At 39.6% G+C, this 17077-nt stretch overlaps 1 protein-coding gene across 1 annotated transcript; it reads right to left on the bottom strand.

Annotated features, from left to right (window-relative positions):
* Positions 1 to 3637: 3637 nt before the first annotated feature.
* Positions 3638 to 10947, bottom strand: serpinc1 (serpin peptidase inhibitor, clade C (antithrombin), member 1). Its single transcript, XM_061888353.1, has 8 exons — positions 10822 to 10947; positions 7313 to 7673; positions 7035 to 7250; positions 6830 to 6967; positions 4450 to 4668; positions 4220 to 4394; positions 4074 to 4138; positions 3638 to 4002 (listed from the first exon to the last, which is right to left on the bottom strand). Exons 2-8 carry the CDS (start codon positions 7670 to 7672, stop codon positions 3826 to 3828), a joined length of 1350 nt encoding a protein of 449 aa, XP_061744337.1. The 5' UTR covers position 7673; positions 10822 to 10947; the 3' UTR covers positions 3638 to 3825.
* Positions 10948 to 17077: the final 6130 nt, after the last annotated feature.

Below are 17077 nucleotides of genomic sequence, written 5' to 3'. Positions count from 1 at the left end.
ATCAGTGCTGGGAGAACATGTCCGCTACAATCCGTGACGTCACGCACACACGTCATCATACCGACGTTTTCAACAAGATACTTGGTCGCAGCACATTCTACAAGCATTACAAAAAAAGTGGAATAAAATGTCAAACAAGTGAAACGTAACGAGAAAAAATGCCATGTCAGCTTTTTTCTTCTTCTTTATAGCTATCACGGCTCCAAAAAATAATAATGAATCAAAATCAATGTTATGAGTTATTGATCTATTGAAGGCTCCGATTACTTCACATCCAATATTTTACTTTGAGGAAATGTTGCATATTTTGAGTTTTTGTTGGACAAAAATGCCATAAAACAATCACCCCAAAAACTATAAATACATAAAATTGAGAGAGGTGACGTTGATCTCGAGATTTTAGCATGGAAAGTAAAAACAAAATAATTTATTTTGACACTTTGAGATCTTTGTGAAGTTTAGTGGCTTTTTTAATTTTTAACTTATTGCACGAAAAACTATCAACATTTTTGTTACGAATTATTATTGACCTATTGAAAGCTCCAATTCACTTCAAATATTCCACTTTGACATTTTTTTGGGGGGGGGAATATTGCATATTTGGTGTTTGCCACTTTTTTTTTTTTTTTTTAACAAAAATGTCATAAAACATGAAAAACAATTCTTCAACTTGAATAAACAAAGATGATATACCGGTATGAGTAATTTTTTTAATTTTCATGTAAAAAATATACATTTTAATTTAAAAATGTCCTGGGTCCCGTGACCAAACTTGAGAAGAGCCCTAAGAGTAAAAATAAAATAAAATAAATTAAAAATATATGTACTGTGCGTGTGTGTGTGTGTATATTTATATATATATATATATATATTTGTGTGTATGTATGTATATATATATATATATTTATATATATATCAATCAATCAATCAATGTTTACTTATATAGCCCTAAATCACTAGTGTCTCAAAGGGCTGCACAAACCACTACGACATCCTCGGTAGGCCCACATAAGGGCAAGGAAAACTCACACCCAGTGGGACGTCGGTGACAATGATGACTATGAGAACCTTGGAGAGGACGAAAGCAATGGATGTCGAGCGGGTCTAACATGATACTGTAAAAGTTCAATCCATAATGGATCCAACACAGTCGCGAGAGTCCAGTCCAAAGCGGATCCAACACAGCAGCGAGAGTCCCGTTCACAGCGGAGCCAGCAGGAAACCATCCCAAGCGGAGGCGGATCAGCAGCGCAGAGATGTCCCCAGCCGATACACAGGCAAGCAGTACATGGCCACCGGATCGGACTGGACCCCCTCCACAAGGGAGAGTGGCACATAGGAGAAAAAGAAAAGAAACGGCAGATCAACTGGTCTAAAAAGGGAGTCTATTTAAAGGCTAGAGTATACAAATGAGTTTTAAGGTGAGACTTAAATGCTTCTACTGAGGTAGCATCTCGAACTGTTACCGGGAGGGCATTCCAGAGTACTGGAGCCCGAAATGAAAAAGCTCTATAGCCCGCAGACTTTTTTTGGGCTTTGGGAATCACTAATAAGCCGGAGTCCTTTGAACGCAGATTTCTTGCCGGGACATATGGTACAATACAATCGGCAAGATAGGATGGAGCTAGACCGTGTAGTATTTTATACGTAAGTAGTAAAACCTTAAAGTCACATCTTAAGTGCACAGGAAGCCAGTGCAGGTGAGCCAGTACAGGCGTAATGTGATCAAACTTTCTTGTTCTTGTCAAAAGTCTAGCAGCTGCATTTTGTACCAACTGTAATCTTTTAATGCTAGACATGGGGAGACCCGAAAATAATACGTTACAGTAGTCGAGGCGAGACGTAACAAACGCATGGATAATGATCTCAGCGTCTTTAGTGGACAGAATGGAGCGAATTTTAGCGATATTACGGAGAAGAAAGAAGGCCGTTTTAGTAACGCTTTTAATGTGTGACTCAAAGGAGAGAGTTGGGTCAAAGATAATACCCAGATTCTTTACCGTGTCGCCTTGTTTAATTGTTTGGTTGTCAAATGTTAGAGTTGTATTATTAAATAGAGGTCGGTGTCTAGCAGGACCGATAATCAGCATTTCCGTTTTTTGGGCATTGAGTTGCAAAAAGTTAGCGGACATCCATTGTTTAATTTCATTAAGACACTCCTCCAGCTGACTACAATCCGGCGTGTTGGTCAGCTTTAGGGGCATGTAGAGTTGGGTGTCATCAGCATAACAGTGAAAGCTAACACCGTATTTGCGTATGATGTCACCCAGCGGCAGCATGTAGATGCTGAAGAGTGCAGGGCCAAGGACCGAACCCTGGGGAACTCCACACGTTACCTTAACATAGTCCGAGGTCGCATTGTTATGGGAGACACACTGCATCCTATCAGTAAGATAAGAGTTAAACCAAGACAGGGATAAACACATATATATATGTGTGTGCGTGTGTATATATATATATACACAGTGTATATGGATATATATGTGTATATATATATATATATATATATATGTCTTGATTGGATTATCCAGAGAATAGTGCTCGATAACATGGTAGAGCGCAATATGTAGGTGTGGGAAAAAATCACAAGACTACTTCATCTCTACAGAACTGTTTCATGAGGGGTTCCCTCAATCTCCTGATGATTGAGGGAACCCCTCATGAATGGTTCTGTAGAGATGAAGTAGTCTTGTGAGATGAAGTAGTCTTGTGATTTTTTCCCACACCTACATATATATATATATATATATATATATATATATATATACACACACACACACATATGTATATACAAATCTACATACACAAACACACATATATATAAATGTGTGTGTATAAATATAATACACAGTGTATATGTATATATATGTATATATATACGTATATATAGTGTATATATATACAAACACACATATATATATAAATGTGTGTGTGTGTGTGTGTGTGTGTGTGTATATATATATACGCAGTGTATATCTATATGTAGTGTATATCTCCTGTGTATATGTATGTATATATATACTGTGTATATATATATATATATATATTGCGTAAATGTGCATATATATACACAATATGTGTGTGCACATAAATATATAAATATGTATGTATGTGTGTGTGTATATACATATATATATATGTATATACACTGTGTATATGTATCTATATATATACTAACTGTATATATATTATGTATATATATGCACACACAGTATGTGTGTGTGTGTATATATATATATATATATATATGTGTGTGTGTGTGTACGTACTGTATATGTGTTCGTATGTATATATAAATGTGTATATACACACACACACGTGTGTGTGTATATATATAAATAAATATATATATATAAAATGTGTATATGTGTGTACGTACTGTATATATAAATGTGTATACATACACACACACATACATATGTATATATATATATTTATATATATATGTAAATACATGTAAAAATGTGTATATATACACACACGTGTTTATGTACTGTGTATATGAGTGTGTGTGTATATATATATATATATATATATAGTCAAGAAAAACTTTGGCAAACACTAAAAATATGCAACTATTTGCCCCCAAAATATTTCAAGGTGGAATATTTCATGTAAAGTCGTTTGAAATAATTCACAACATTGATTTTTGATTTATTTTTCAAGCAATAAGAGTTATAAAGGACAACAAAAACTTTGTTATGCGAGTCAACATTGCAATTTTTTCTTCCACTTTTTAAAAAAATTTTTTAAATGGTATTTTTTAGAAGAGAGCGACTTTATTACGACCGGTCAAATATTCCCGTCACATGAGGGTTATTGGGGTCAAAGGGCACAGGGGTTGGCCACGCGGCCCATGAAGAGCAGCGTGTTGATGGAAGACTCTCGGATGAAGAGCAGGAACGGCCGACTGGCCATGAAGATCTCCCGGTTCAAGTTGATGGAGCGACCGGTGGCCACCACGGCGGTGACGGCCGCCGCCTCGCTGCCTTCCTCGTTGACCTGCGGACGAGACCGGAGCGCTCAATGGGGCCGACCCCCCCCCCCCCCTTCCCCCGCGCCATGTGACCTACCTCCAGGAAGGCTTTGTGGAAGGCGTCCGAGATGTAAACGCCATCGCCGCCGTCCTCCAACATGCCTGTCCAGGAAAAACAACACGTCACCACACCTTCTAGAACCCAGATCTAAGTCCTCCCCCCGCCCCACCCCACACACACACCTGGCAAGCTGGCCAGTTTGGGACTGAACAGGTGTGTCAGGCCCAAGTTCTGCAGCGTCTCCTTGAGGCGGACCCGGTCTTCGACCCGGAAGCGAGGGACGTGCACGGAAACGCTGGTCTCCTCCATCTTGTCCAACCAGCCGCTTAGGGTGCCCAGGTCAAGCCCCGCCTCCAACTACCAAAGACACAGGTGAGATAGGGAGCGGGGCCAGATGTCGTCATGCAGGTACCTGCGCCAGCGGGACCTCCGGGCCGGGCAGCACCAAAACCATGGTGATGTCACGGCCCCGGTACGGCATCTCCAGGATCTGCACGCCATCTCGGGGCAGGCGGGCGTAGCGGAACTTGTTTTCCTGGAACATCATGTGGACCGGGCAGGTGTGGCCGGCGTCCACGTGGAAGTCGAACTCGTACACGTTGTCCTTGTCAAACTTCTTCTCCCACTGACCCTGAAGAACGCCCTTGTTTTTAATGAATACTTAGGCCTACTGCGCTATTGTGTAACAATGTTGGCATAGGTGCCAACCCTCCCGGATTTTCCGGGAGACTCCCATAATTCAGCGCCTCAACCGAAAACCTCCCGGAAGAAATTTCCCCCCGAAAATCTCCCGAAATTCAGCAGGAGCTGGAGGCCACGCCCCCTCCCACCCAGCTCAAACATGCACAGTTCGAAGCTTGAAAAGGAGGATTGCAGGCGGATCTGACGGCATTTAAAGTCATTTTTAAAAACAACTGCTAATCCTCCTTCTTTTTGACCACGGAGAATTAAAGTAGGAACACTCCGGAGGCAGAAGTTCATTAAGAGGGGCGGACTCACCGGCTCTCAGCCATGTTTCCGTCACGCAGAGGAAATCAAGTCCCCGGGAAGTGAAGAAATCCTTCAGGGTAAATGTTTTGTTTGTCAAAGATCTTGCGTTCACAAGACAGAACCTGGCGAGGCCACCACGTCCCAGGGCGCAGCTAATCCTGGTGGGGCCATGAGGCGGGAAAGGAAGGCAGGAATCCGGCCAGGTGAAAAAGCTGACTGGGACGTCGAAAAACCGACGTCGAAGTTGATCATATCAGTGGGAGAGGGGCAAAGATCCGACTTTGTTTGGCGGTCATACAAAAGCAGTGAGCTGACAGAGACGAAACTAGTGAAGTGAATTATGTTTATATAGCGCTTTTTCTCTAGTGACTCAAAGCGTTTTATATAGTGAAACCCAATATCTCATTTTTCCATTTAAACCAGTGTGGGTGGCACTGGGAGCAGGTGGATAAAGTGTCTTGCCCAAGGACACAACGGCAGTGACTAGGAAGGCGGAAGCGGGCCTCGAACCCGCAACCCTCAAGTTGCTGGCACGGCCCCTCTACCAACCGAGCTATACCGCCCCATAGACGTAAACAACACAAAAATGAACAGAGCGGACAGCTAAAGACGGCAGGGCAAAGCACATACTGGTGCCATCTTCTAGAAACCCGGAAGTGACGTGACACAAATAGTGAAAGGTAGGTGTTGTTGTTTTTTTAGTAACCAGCAAGCACAGTACAGTTAGTAGAAAAACTGTGTTTTTATTACCGTGTATTTGATAGGTGCGGTCTGAAATTCAACTATTTCTTTTATTTATATATATATCTTTTTTAGACCAGTTGATCTGCCGTTTGTTTTCTTTTTCTCCTATGTCCCACTCTCCCTTGTGGAGGGGGTCCGTTCCGATCCAGTGGCCATGTACTGCTTGCCTGTGTATCGGCTGGGGACATCTCTGCGCTGCTGATCCGCCTCCGCTTGGGATGGTTTCCTGCTGGCTCCGCTGTGAACGGGACTCTCGCTGCTGTGTTGGATGCATTATGGATTTAACTTTCACAGTATCATGTTTGACCCGCTCGACATCCATTGCTTTCGTCCTCTCCAAGGTTCTCGTAGTCATCATTGTCACCGACGTCCCACTGGGTGTGAGTTTTCCCTACCAAGGATGTGGTAGTGGTTTGTGTTGTGGTTTGTGCAGCACTTTGAGACACTAGTGATTTAGGGCTATATAAGTAAACATTGATTGATTGATTGATATAATAAAATAAATATATTGTGGAGAGACGGAGCCGACAGCGGGTTAGGACAGATGGCGGTCCTACCCGAGATGGTGGCCAGGAGGCGGGGCATGCGGCGGAGAGGAGAGGCGGGACGCACTCGGAGCGAAGCTGCAGCCAGCCAAGTCAGGTGCGTAAGCGACACACCTGCGCTCAATCTTTACATCTTCTGCTGCAGTATAAAAGGGGAGAAGGAGGAACAATCGCGGCAGAAGTAGGCGAGGAAACCACGGCGAACAACGACCAGGCGATCTCCTGACGATTGAGGGAACCACTAATGAAACAGTTCTGTAGAGATGAAGTAGTCTTGTGATTTTTCCCACACATACATATATATATATATATACATATATATATGAAATACTCAAGTTGGTGAATAGGCTGTAAGTATACACCCCTCCCCTCTAACCACGCCCCAATCATGCCCCCAAACCACGCCTCCTCCCCCGACCACGACCCACCTCCCAAAATCGGAGGTCTCAAGGTTGGCAAGTATGATGTTGGTCATTATGGAAAAGCGAAGGGTTTTCTGAGGTTCTACAGCACCTTGAAGTAGATGGTGTTGACCAGGACCAGGACCGCGTTGGCGTCTATGGCGCCCGGCGGCAGCGTGTCCTGGATGCGGTCTTCGGTCTGGTTGGCGACCCAGCGGTTGATGGCGAGGCGGGATTGTTCGGGCTGCTCCTGTAGCGCAGAGGCGAGAGTGGGAGCGAAACCCGGTTGCGGAGAAGCCGGCGTTGGAAAAACCCACCTTGAAGTTGAGCGGCAGCAGCTTGGCGCCGTACACGACCTCGCTGATGTTCTGGTAGGTGGCGTTGAAGCGCAGCGACTTGTCGCCGAAGAGGCGGTTGGCGGAGATGAGGTCGGTGGTGGCGCCCTTCTTCCTGTACAGGCGACAGTTGAGCTTGGCGAAGAAGAAGTGCACCTGGTCCGACGTCTTCTCCTTGATGGAATCGAACTCGAACACCTGTCGGGAGAGGGAGCGGGAAATTGACACGGTGGTTAACGGGCGCTCCGGTGACCGCCGACCTTCATGATCTGCCGCAGCGTGTCCTCGCAGGCGCCCAGTTTGGTCATGGCGAAGGCGGTGGAGACGCTGAGGGGAGACATGAAGATGTTGCTGGCCGGCGTCCTGCCCAGCGCCACCTGCTGGTAGAGCGCCAGGGCGAAGCGTGCGTTGGCCTTGGACAGCTCCCACACCCGAGGGTTGGTGGACTCGGGGACCGGACCCTCCGTCGGCTCCTCAGGGGCGTCGGCCTCGGGCTTGCGGTAGACGCAGCGCGGCTCTAGCGGGAGGTCTTTGGGTTTGGCGTCGCAAACGTCGGCGGGGGCGGAGCCAGAGACCAGCGACAGCAGGCTCAGAAGCAACAGCCAATCGGTGGACGGCATCCTGCGGCCAGGCCAATTAGGGCAGAGATGGTTAGCATCTTGGATGTAGCACACAGGTGTTCGCTGAGGGCCACAGGGCACTTAGAAGCGGCCCCCTGGGGCCACACATAACAGTCAATACTTTTAGTACGCCATGTTTTTATGTAGATTTAAAAAAAAGTAAAATGTAAAGTTGCAATAATTACACCTCAAAATGAAATGTATATTACTGGAAATGGAAAAACAGTACTGCTGTTTTTATGCTAAAAAAGATCATTTTTACTGTAAAATTTACATTTGTTTTACTGTGAATAAATACAGTAAAATGTAAGCGCAACTACTTTTATTGCCCCATTTTTTATGCATTTTAATAGTGGATTTTTTAAAAACTAAAATGTAAAGTTGCGAAAAATTTCACCTCAAAATGTAGTGTATGTTACTGTAAATGGAAAAACAGCACTGCTGTTTTTATGCAAAAAACAAAATGTTTACTGTTAAATAGAAAAACTGCAATTTTACAATACAATTTTGGCACCTGAGCTGCTTTTTAATAAAAAAAAATGTTTATTTAAGTGTAGATTTTTATTACTTTAAATGCCAAAACGGCACCGCTAATTATTACAGTAAAAAAAAAAAGTTCATTTTTTTTATACAAAAATGCAATTTTACAGTAAAATTTTGGAACCTGAGCAGCCAGTTGTTTTTTTGTTTTTGTTTCTTTTTGAACCACAAATCAACAAGGGTAGTTTTTTCCGTGTATTACTGTAAATCCCAAAATGGCACCACAGTTTATTACAGTAAAAAAGTACAGTTTTTTTTTCATTTTTCATTTTAAAAAATGTAGTGTTTATTACTGTAAATGGAAAAACAGTAAAAAAAACAACAACATAATTTTTCCTATAAAATTTACATTTGTTTTTTACTGTAAATAAAAAACTGCAATTTTACAGTAAAATGTAACAGTGAATACTTTTATTACACCATTTTTTAATGCATTTTATTAGTGGATTTCAACAAGTGTAGATTTTTCAGTGTATTACTGTAAATTGCGAAACGGCACCACAGTTTATTACAGTAAAAAAAAGTACGGGGTGGGGGGGTCCCCCGAGGTATTCCGAGGCCATGGTCTCTCCACCGTGTCCTGGGTCTTTCCAGTAGTCTGCTACCAGTCAGACACACCCTATGGACACCTCCCCAGGGGGGCTTTGGAGGGATCATTCTGACAATGTGGGAAACACATTTTAAGATACTCAACTCTCTACTGCCATTTGGTGGCTAAAGTGGACAGTGGACGCCCCCATTTCGTCACGTTTCATGTGTCAGGTAAACTGTGGCGAATGGGGCCTTATGAATCCCCTTCCTACTGTACATTATTAGACATTTTCTACTTAAAAAAAAAAAAAAATTGAATTTTGAATTTTTTTTATTAGATCATTTTTTAAATGATTATAATTATTTTAATTAAATGTAAACTTATGACACATACAATTAAAATTAATAAAATTGCCAGGACACTGCCGCCTTGGGATCCCCTGGGAGGAGCTGGACTATGTGGCTGAGGAGAGGGAAGTCTGGGCTTCACTGCTTAGGCTGCCGCCCCCCGCGACCCCACCTCGGATAAGCAGAAGAAGATGGATGGATTTTCGATTTTTTTTTCGAATTATTTGTGACGTCACCTGGTTGAAAGTTTGCACGTGAAGCAAAACTTCTTTCCGTTAACGAGCTATATATAACTGCCCTATCTATATATATGTATATATATATATATATATATATGTGTGTGTGTATATATATATATGTGTGTGTATGTATGTATACGTACAGTATGTGTGTATATATATATGTATGTAGGTATATGTAAATATATACATATATATATATACATATATATACACATAAACATACATATATATCTATACAATAAAATATTTGTATGTTTATATATACACACATACATACATATATACTTATATGTATGTGTCTATATATGTATGTATGTATATATATAACATAAATATACATATATATATATATATGTATATATTTACATATATATAATTATCATTATTTTTTACTTTCTTTATTTATTAAATTGTGTTTTGTTTTATTTTATTTTATTACTATTTTTATTATTATTTTTAACTTTTAGGTCTCCTCTCAAGTTTGGTCCCGGGGAACAAAATTACATTAATATCTTTACATAAAAATTAAAAAAATAAGTATATATATATATATATATATACATATATATATATATATATATATATATATATATATATATATATATATATATATATATATATATATATATATCCATCCAACCATCCATTTTCTACCGGTTGTTCCCTTTGGGGTCGCGGGGGGCACTGGTGCCTATCTCAGCTACAATCGGGCGGAAGGCGGGGTACACCCTGGACAAGTCGCCACCTCATCGCAGAGCCAACACAGATAGACAGACAACATTCACACTCACATTCACACACTAGGGCCAATTTAGTGTTGCCAATCAACCTATCCCCAGGTGCATGTCTTTGGAAGTGGGAGGAAGCCGGAGTACCCGGAGGGAACCCACGCAGTCACGGGGAGAACATGCAAACTCACCACAGAAACATCCCGAGCCCGGGATTGAACCCTGTTTACTCAGGACCTTCGTATTGTGAGGTAGACGCACTCACCCCTCTACCACCGTGCTAGTGAAAATGTGCAAATGAGCTGCAGTATAGCACCAGGAGTGAGGAAGGTCTCATACCGCCACTTATAAGGTGGTAAAGTATGTCACCTTACCTTGCGGACATTCCCTCAACCAAACAACTTTGCGCACTAAAACTTGCCCTCAGGCCCCCTTTTTGGGCACCCCCAATCTACAACATTCTGCTTTTTGACGCCGACCACCAACACAAGACTCAAAATGGACACCTGTCACTCACAGCGGTGCCAGAAGACATCACCTTCCTGAAAACAGACTGGTGGTACGGGTGGTAAGTCAATATTCCTGTTCTTGGTGTTGTGTTCATGTCATATTGTTGTCGTCATCTGGATTATTGGCAGGAGTATTTCAATAATAATACTTTTTTTATCCTTTAAAAAGCACTACAAATGTTTACTTTTGAAGCAGTAGTAGTCACAGAAGTTAGACTTGTTGCAAAGTGAACAATTTAAAGATGTCTTACCTGAGCAGGCACCAGGACAAATGTGTGTGTGTGTGTGTGTGTGTGTGTGTGTACTAGAGGTCAATGACCTGCAGTGTCCAAACATCACAACGACCTTTGACTCCACCCCATGTGTGCCAGTCCTTGACGCCCACATTTTTACTTCATGTTCATTGGACAGTGTAAAACCACTTCCTGTGAGGCGTGGTCAAAACAGGAAGTGCGTTAGTAAAACACACAAGGAGGCGTTTGTTTGTACGCGTAAAACACCGTCATCGTCAGTTAACTTCATTTGTACAATCAACTGACCCAATTAAATTTTTATTAACAATGAATTCAATTAACTTTAATTGTATGATCAGATCAATAAATCCAATTAACTTCATTTGCATAATCAATTCTATAAATGCTGACTGTACAATCAAATCAATAAATCAAATGGACTTTATTGATATAATCAATAACAAAATTAACTTTATTTTCACAGTCAAATCAACTTTATTAGTACAGTCAATAAATCAGATTAACTTTATTTGTACAATCAATACAGCAAATCATATTCCTTAGTAAAATTAATAATCAAATTAAATTTATTTGTATATTCAAATCAACTTTATTAGTACAATCAATAAACCAAATTAACTTTATCGTAAAATCAAAAAATAAACTAACTATATTTTGCACAATTATTAATCCAAATTAACTGTATGTGTAAAATCATTTACCAAATTAACTTTATTTATAAAATCACTTCAATTAACTTTATATGTAGAATTGTACAAACGATAGCCAAAGTAACTATTTCAACAATCAAATTATTCATCAAATTAACTTTATTGGTCCAATCAGATCAATTCACTTTATTTGCACAATCAATAAATCTAATTAACTGTATTGCACAATTAATTAAATGAACATTAATTGTTCAATCAAATCATAAAATCAAATGACCTTCATCTGTATAATCAATAAAACACATCAACTTTATTTGTACAATCAATGAGCATCAAGTTTTTTGTACAATCAATAAACCAAATCAACTTTATTAGTACAGTCAATAAATCAAATTAACTTTATTTGTACAATCAATACAGCAAATCATCTTCCTTAGTAAAATTAATAATCAAATTAACTATTTGCATATTCAAATCAACTTTATTAGTACAATCAATAAACCAAATTAACTTTATTGTAAAATCAAAAAATAAACTAACTTTACCAGCACAATTAATCATCCAAATTAACTGTATGTGTAAAATCATTTACCAAATTAACTTTATTTATAAAATCACTTCAATTAACGTTATATGGAGAATTGCACAAACGATAGCCGAATCAACTATTTGAACAATCAAATCGATTCATCAAATTAACTTTATTGGTCCAATCAGATCAATTCACTTTATTTGCACAATCAATAAATCTAATCAACTGTGTTGCACAATTAATTAAATGAACATTAATTGTTCAATCATATCATTAAATCAAATGACTTTTATCTGTATGATCAATAAAACACATAAACTTTATTTGTACAATCAATGAGCATCAACTTTTTTGTACAATCAATAAACCAAGTCAACTTTATTTGTACAAGTGATAATCAAATTAACTGTATTTGCACAATCAATAAACACATTGACTTTACATATACAATCAATTTGGTTGTACAATCAAGTCAATAAATCAAATCAACTTTATTTGCATAATGATCACCAAATGAACTTTATTTGTACAATTAGTTCAATTAACTTTATTTTAACACAATCAATACATCTAATTAACTTTTTTTGTACAATCAATTTCATTAACTTTAATTGCACAATCAAATCAATGAATCAAATTAACTTTGAATTCTCCCTGCCCACTGGGTGTGAGTTTTCCTTGCCCTTTTGTGGGTTCTTCCGAGGATGTTGTAGTCGTAATGATTTGTGCAGTCCTTTGAGACATTTGTGATTTGGGGCTATACAAATAAACATTGATTGATTGATTGACTTTTTTGTACAATCAACAAACCTAATTAACTTAATTTGTATAATCATTTCTATTAACTTTAATAGTACAATCGAATCAATAAATTAAATTTACTTTATTTGCAGACAATCAATTTATTTAACATTAATTGTACAATTAAAATCAGTGAATCAAATTACCTTTGTTTGTACAATCAATATACAAAATTAACTTTATTGGTAGGTTTATTAACCAAGTTACCATTACTTGTACAGTCCATTTTGTACAATGAATATACCAATTGAACTGTATTTGTACAATCAAATCAATAAATCAAATCCTCTTTATTTGTGTTGTCGATAAAGCAAATCAACTTTATTTGTACAATCAATACCATGAATTTACCATGAATTGATTAACTTGGATCCCGACTTAAACAAGTTGAAAAACTTTTTCGGGTGTTACCATTTAGTGGTCAATTCTACGGAATATGTACTGAACTGTGCAATCTACTAATAAAAGTTTCAATCAATCAAAAAAAATAACCACATTAACTTTATTTGTACAATCAACAAATCAAAGCAACTTTTTTTGGGGGACAACCAATAACCAAATTAACTTTTTTTGTACAATCAATGGCTAGTTGGACAATCAATAACCAAATTAAATTAATTTGTACAATCAATGGCTCCTGAAAATATCACTTTAATTATCTTGTAGAATACTAGAAGTGGACCAGGCTTGTGTCTGCAGTGATCACTTTGTAAAAAATTTTTTGGAACATTTGATTTGTTTAAGAAGCTTTCTGTGATGCAATCGAGCTCATTTTCTATTATATTACTAGTGTTTGAGAGCATAACTAAACATAAAAAAAGGACAAGAGGTCGCCTGTTCTTTTGTAAATATAACCTGCTTGTGCAAATAAACTAACATCATGTTAAGTCCTAGTCATAAATTTAGCGATTGTTGGTCCAATCCACCATATTTTAATCATCCATTTTCGTAACAGAAACTAACAGCTCAGTTGTTGTTGTTGTGCAGGAAAGCAAAGTGCTTTATTTGACGCAGATGACCACATTATAGCGACTTTGATGATATTTGTTAGCATCAAGAGAATATCCTTAATACTATTAATGAACTAGATAAATAGGCTCAACAAGATATTGTCAGGTTCAAACACTGATGACATCTATTAAACAGACAAGAATCAAGGAATCAAACAGAGACAGAATTCAATTTGGCTCAATGAGGAGAAACGCGTAGACCTGTACCCTTGTACTGTGACCACCACTCTTTTATTCGGACTTTCCATGATTACATGGCAACAGCTGTTTCTAAAGGAAGGGGGGTCGTAAACAGCCGTCGCCTTTGGTTACAAAACAGTGCAAAGAAAAGGTGCCTGGAGGGGGTCAGGTTCTGCTTCCTCTCCGTTGTGTAGATCTTAGGTCAAGACAAAATCGTCCTGTGGATTACAATACATCAAAGAAACAGACACTTTCATGTCGCTTCCCATCCTACACAGTGGAGTTTTGCTTGCCGGGAACTCATTGAAGCACAAAGTTTTGTGATAACTTAGATACAATTATTCTGACAGACATACTGAATCTTGACATCGCTAGGAAAAATTGCTGAACAATTGCAGTTCCATTTAATCCATGATTGTAGAGAAAATAAAAAATAAAAATTAAAAGATTTGTAAGGTTCCCAAGGTTTCTTCTTTTCATCCCGGGATTTTGGAGTTTTTCCTTGCCTGGAAGTGGGTTCAGATCATGGTACGTCGTTGAGGTTGGTGAAGCCCTTTGCGGCGCCTGCGATTTGAACAATTTCCCTTGTGGATCAGTGAAGTTGGTCAAAGTCTAAAGGCCGTACAAATAAATTGTGATTGATTTGTACTAGGGTTGTACGGTATACCAGAACTAGTATAGTATCGCGGTACTAATGAATAAAAAAACGGTACTACACTCTGTTTGAAATGCACCGGTTCCAGAGGGATGACGGTGTGTCACCTTGCTGGTTGTTACGAGCAGAGGAGCATGTTCGGCAGCGCACAATTACAGAGTACTTACAAGGCAGACAGAGTGTAGACAGAAAAGGGAAAACGGACGCATTTTGGTGTAAAAAGTCAAAGATAAAGGTGAAGTTATAAAACTGAAACACCCTCAGGAAGACATGGCTAGCCAGTGTGGAGAATGCATATATTTTTTAAGAGTTATTTCTTTATTCATAGTCATGTTTGAAGCAGCTAATATTTTCGCTTCCCCTTTGGTCCGGATGACATGATGTCGAATATTTCCAAAAAGTATTTGAAATGTGGACTAATCAGACCACAGAACACTTTTCCACTTTGCATCAGTCCTTCTTAGATGATCTCGGGCCCAGAGAAGCCGGCGGCGTTTCTGGATGTTGTTGATAAATGGCTTTCACTTTGCATAGAAGAACATTAACTTGCACTTACAGATGTAGCAACCAACTGTATTTAGTGACAGTGGTTTTCTGAAGTGTTCCTGAGCCCATGTGGGGATATCCTTTAGAGCAGGGGTCGGCAACCCGCGGCTCCGAAGTCGCATGCGGTTCTTTGGCAACTCTTATGCGGCTCAGCTGCACAATCGCCGACCCCCCAGATTGTTGCGGGGAGATTCCGGAATTCAATACCTCTCCCGGACATCACCCGGAGTCAACGTACTCCAATTTTCACTCGGACTACAATATTAAGGGCGTGCCGTGATGATATTACTCTTAACGTCCTCTTGAACGTCATCGCGCCCACCATTCACAGAATGCTATTTCCGTCCTCTTGAACGTCATCACGCCCGCCATTCACAGAATGCTATTTGCGTGCCGGCCGGACACATGCATTTCGCTGCTTCTAACGGCACATGTATGAGATTGCAAGGCATACTGGGTGACACAGAGTACACTGACGGTTGTGATATAAACAACTTTAACACTCCTACAAATATGCGCCACATTGTGAACCCACACGAAAGAAGATTGACAATCACATTTCGGGAGAAAATCCTCACAGTAACACAACACAACAGATACCCAGAATCCTTTGCATCCGTTACACTTCCTGACTATGTTATACACCCCACGAGCACCAAAACCCCCCCACCCCCTCCCTGCGTGGTTGAGGTGGGCGGGGTTTGGTTGGGAATAATAAAGAATAACAAGCGGCGTTGGTCGGGCCCGCTTTGGCTGCTGTCCCCGCGACCAAAACCCGGATAAGCGTTAGAAAATGGATGGATAGTAGCTACTATTAGCAAACAGATTTAGCAACTCGGCGTAATATCTTAACATCGACACACTGGCAAAAAATATTTTTTTTTCGGAAAATTTTGTTTTGAAGGGGTTTTTGTCAACTTCCTGTTGATTTTTGCTGAAAGAAGTGAGTGTATGAAATTTAGATGTAAGTCAGACCTACTAGAGATTTTTTTTTCTTGTCTCTACGACATTCCTAACGAAAGTTACAAGTAGTTTTGTCTGTGTTTTTTCCGAGGGGGCGCTAGAGCGCAGTTTTGATTTTTGGGGTTTGGTTTTTTGTTAGATGGCAATTTTCGCCAGTGCTGATGTGTGTGTAAAATTTGGTGAGTTTTGAAGCATGTTAAGGGGGTGAAATTACAGCTTGGCGTTTCTGGATGTTGTTGATAAATGGCTTGTGCTTTGCATAGGAGAGCTTGAACTTGCACTTTGAAGCATTTTAAGGGGGTCAAAGTAGCAAAAATGAAATTTTTTAGGAGACTTTGCGCAGGGGTTCTTTGAAGGCGCGTAAAATGAAAACTGGAGCACTTATTAAAACTCTAATCAGACTTTAATCAGAAGGGTTCAATCTCTCTCCTGTGCGAGTTTGAAGCCGACACGACAAACGCGCTCAGAGGAGATAATGTTTGAAAAAAGGTGACGAGTTTTTACAAAACTTTTGTTTCGAAGGGGTAATTGCCAACTTCCCGTTGATTTTTGCTAAAGGATGTCAATTATTAAAATGTAGGTCTAAGTGAGACCTACATGGACGTTTTACTTTCATGTCTCTCCGACATTCCTACCGGAAGTTACAAGCAGTTTTGTCTGTGTTTTCTTCCTAGGAGCAGTTTATTCCTAGGGGGCGGTAGAGGCGGTGGTATAATTAATAATAATAATAAAACCTTACAAATTCAATAGGGTCCTCTGTCCCAAAAGGACATTCGGTCCCTAAATATGTCAGCAGACTAATAAGGGAGCCTTTGTTCATACATTTCCTACCGCTTGTCCCTTTCGGGGTCTCGAGCGGAAGACTAAAAGACAAGTTGTCTATTTTAATTAAGGACAACATCGTTCTTCCATTGCA

The sequence above is a fragment of the Nerophis ophidion genome, linkage group LG26 (genome assembly GCF_033978795.1).
Source record: "Nerophis ophidion isolate RoL-2023_Sa linkage group LG26, RoL_Noph_v1.0, whole genome shotgun sequence".
NCBI lineage: Eukaryota > Metazoa > Chordata > Actinopteri > Syngnathiformes > Syngnathidae > Nerophis > Nerophis ophidion.
Note: the sequence above shows the minus strand (reverse complement) of the source record. Positions and strands in the feature narration are given on the sequence as shown.

Coding starts and splice junctions, on each gene's coding strand:
- serpinc1 (XM_061888353.1), bottom strand. CDS start 7,672: ATGCCGTCCACCGATTGGCTGTTGCTTCTGAGCCTGCTGTCGCTGGTC. Junction 6,968..7,034: donor TGCTGCCGCTCAACTTCAAG/GTGGGTTTTTCC, acceptor TCTGCGCTACAG/GAGCAGCCCGAACAATCCCG. Junction 4,003..4,073: donor TCCACAAAGCCTTCCTGGAG/GTAGGTCACATG, acceptor TCTCGTCCGCAG/GTCAACGAGGAAGGCAGCGA.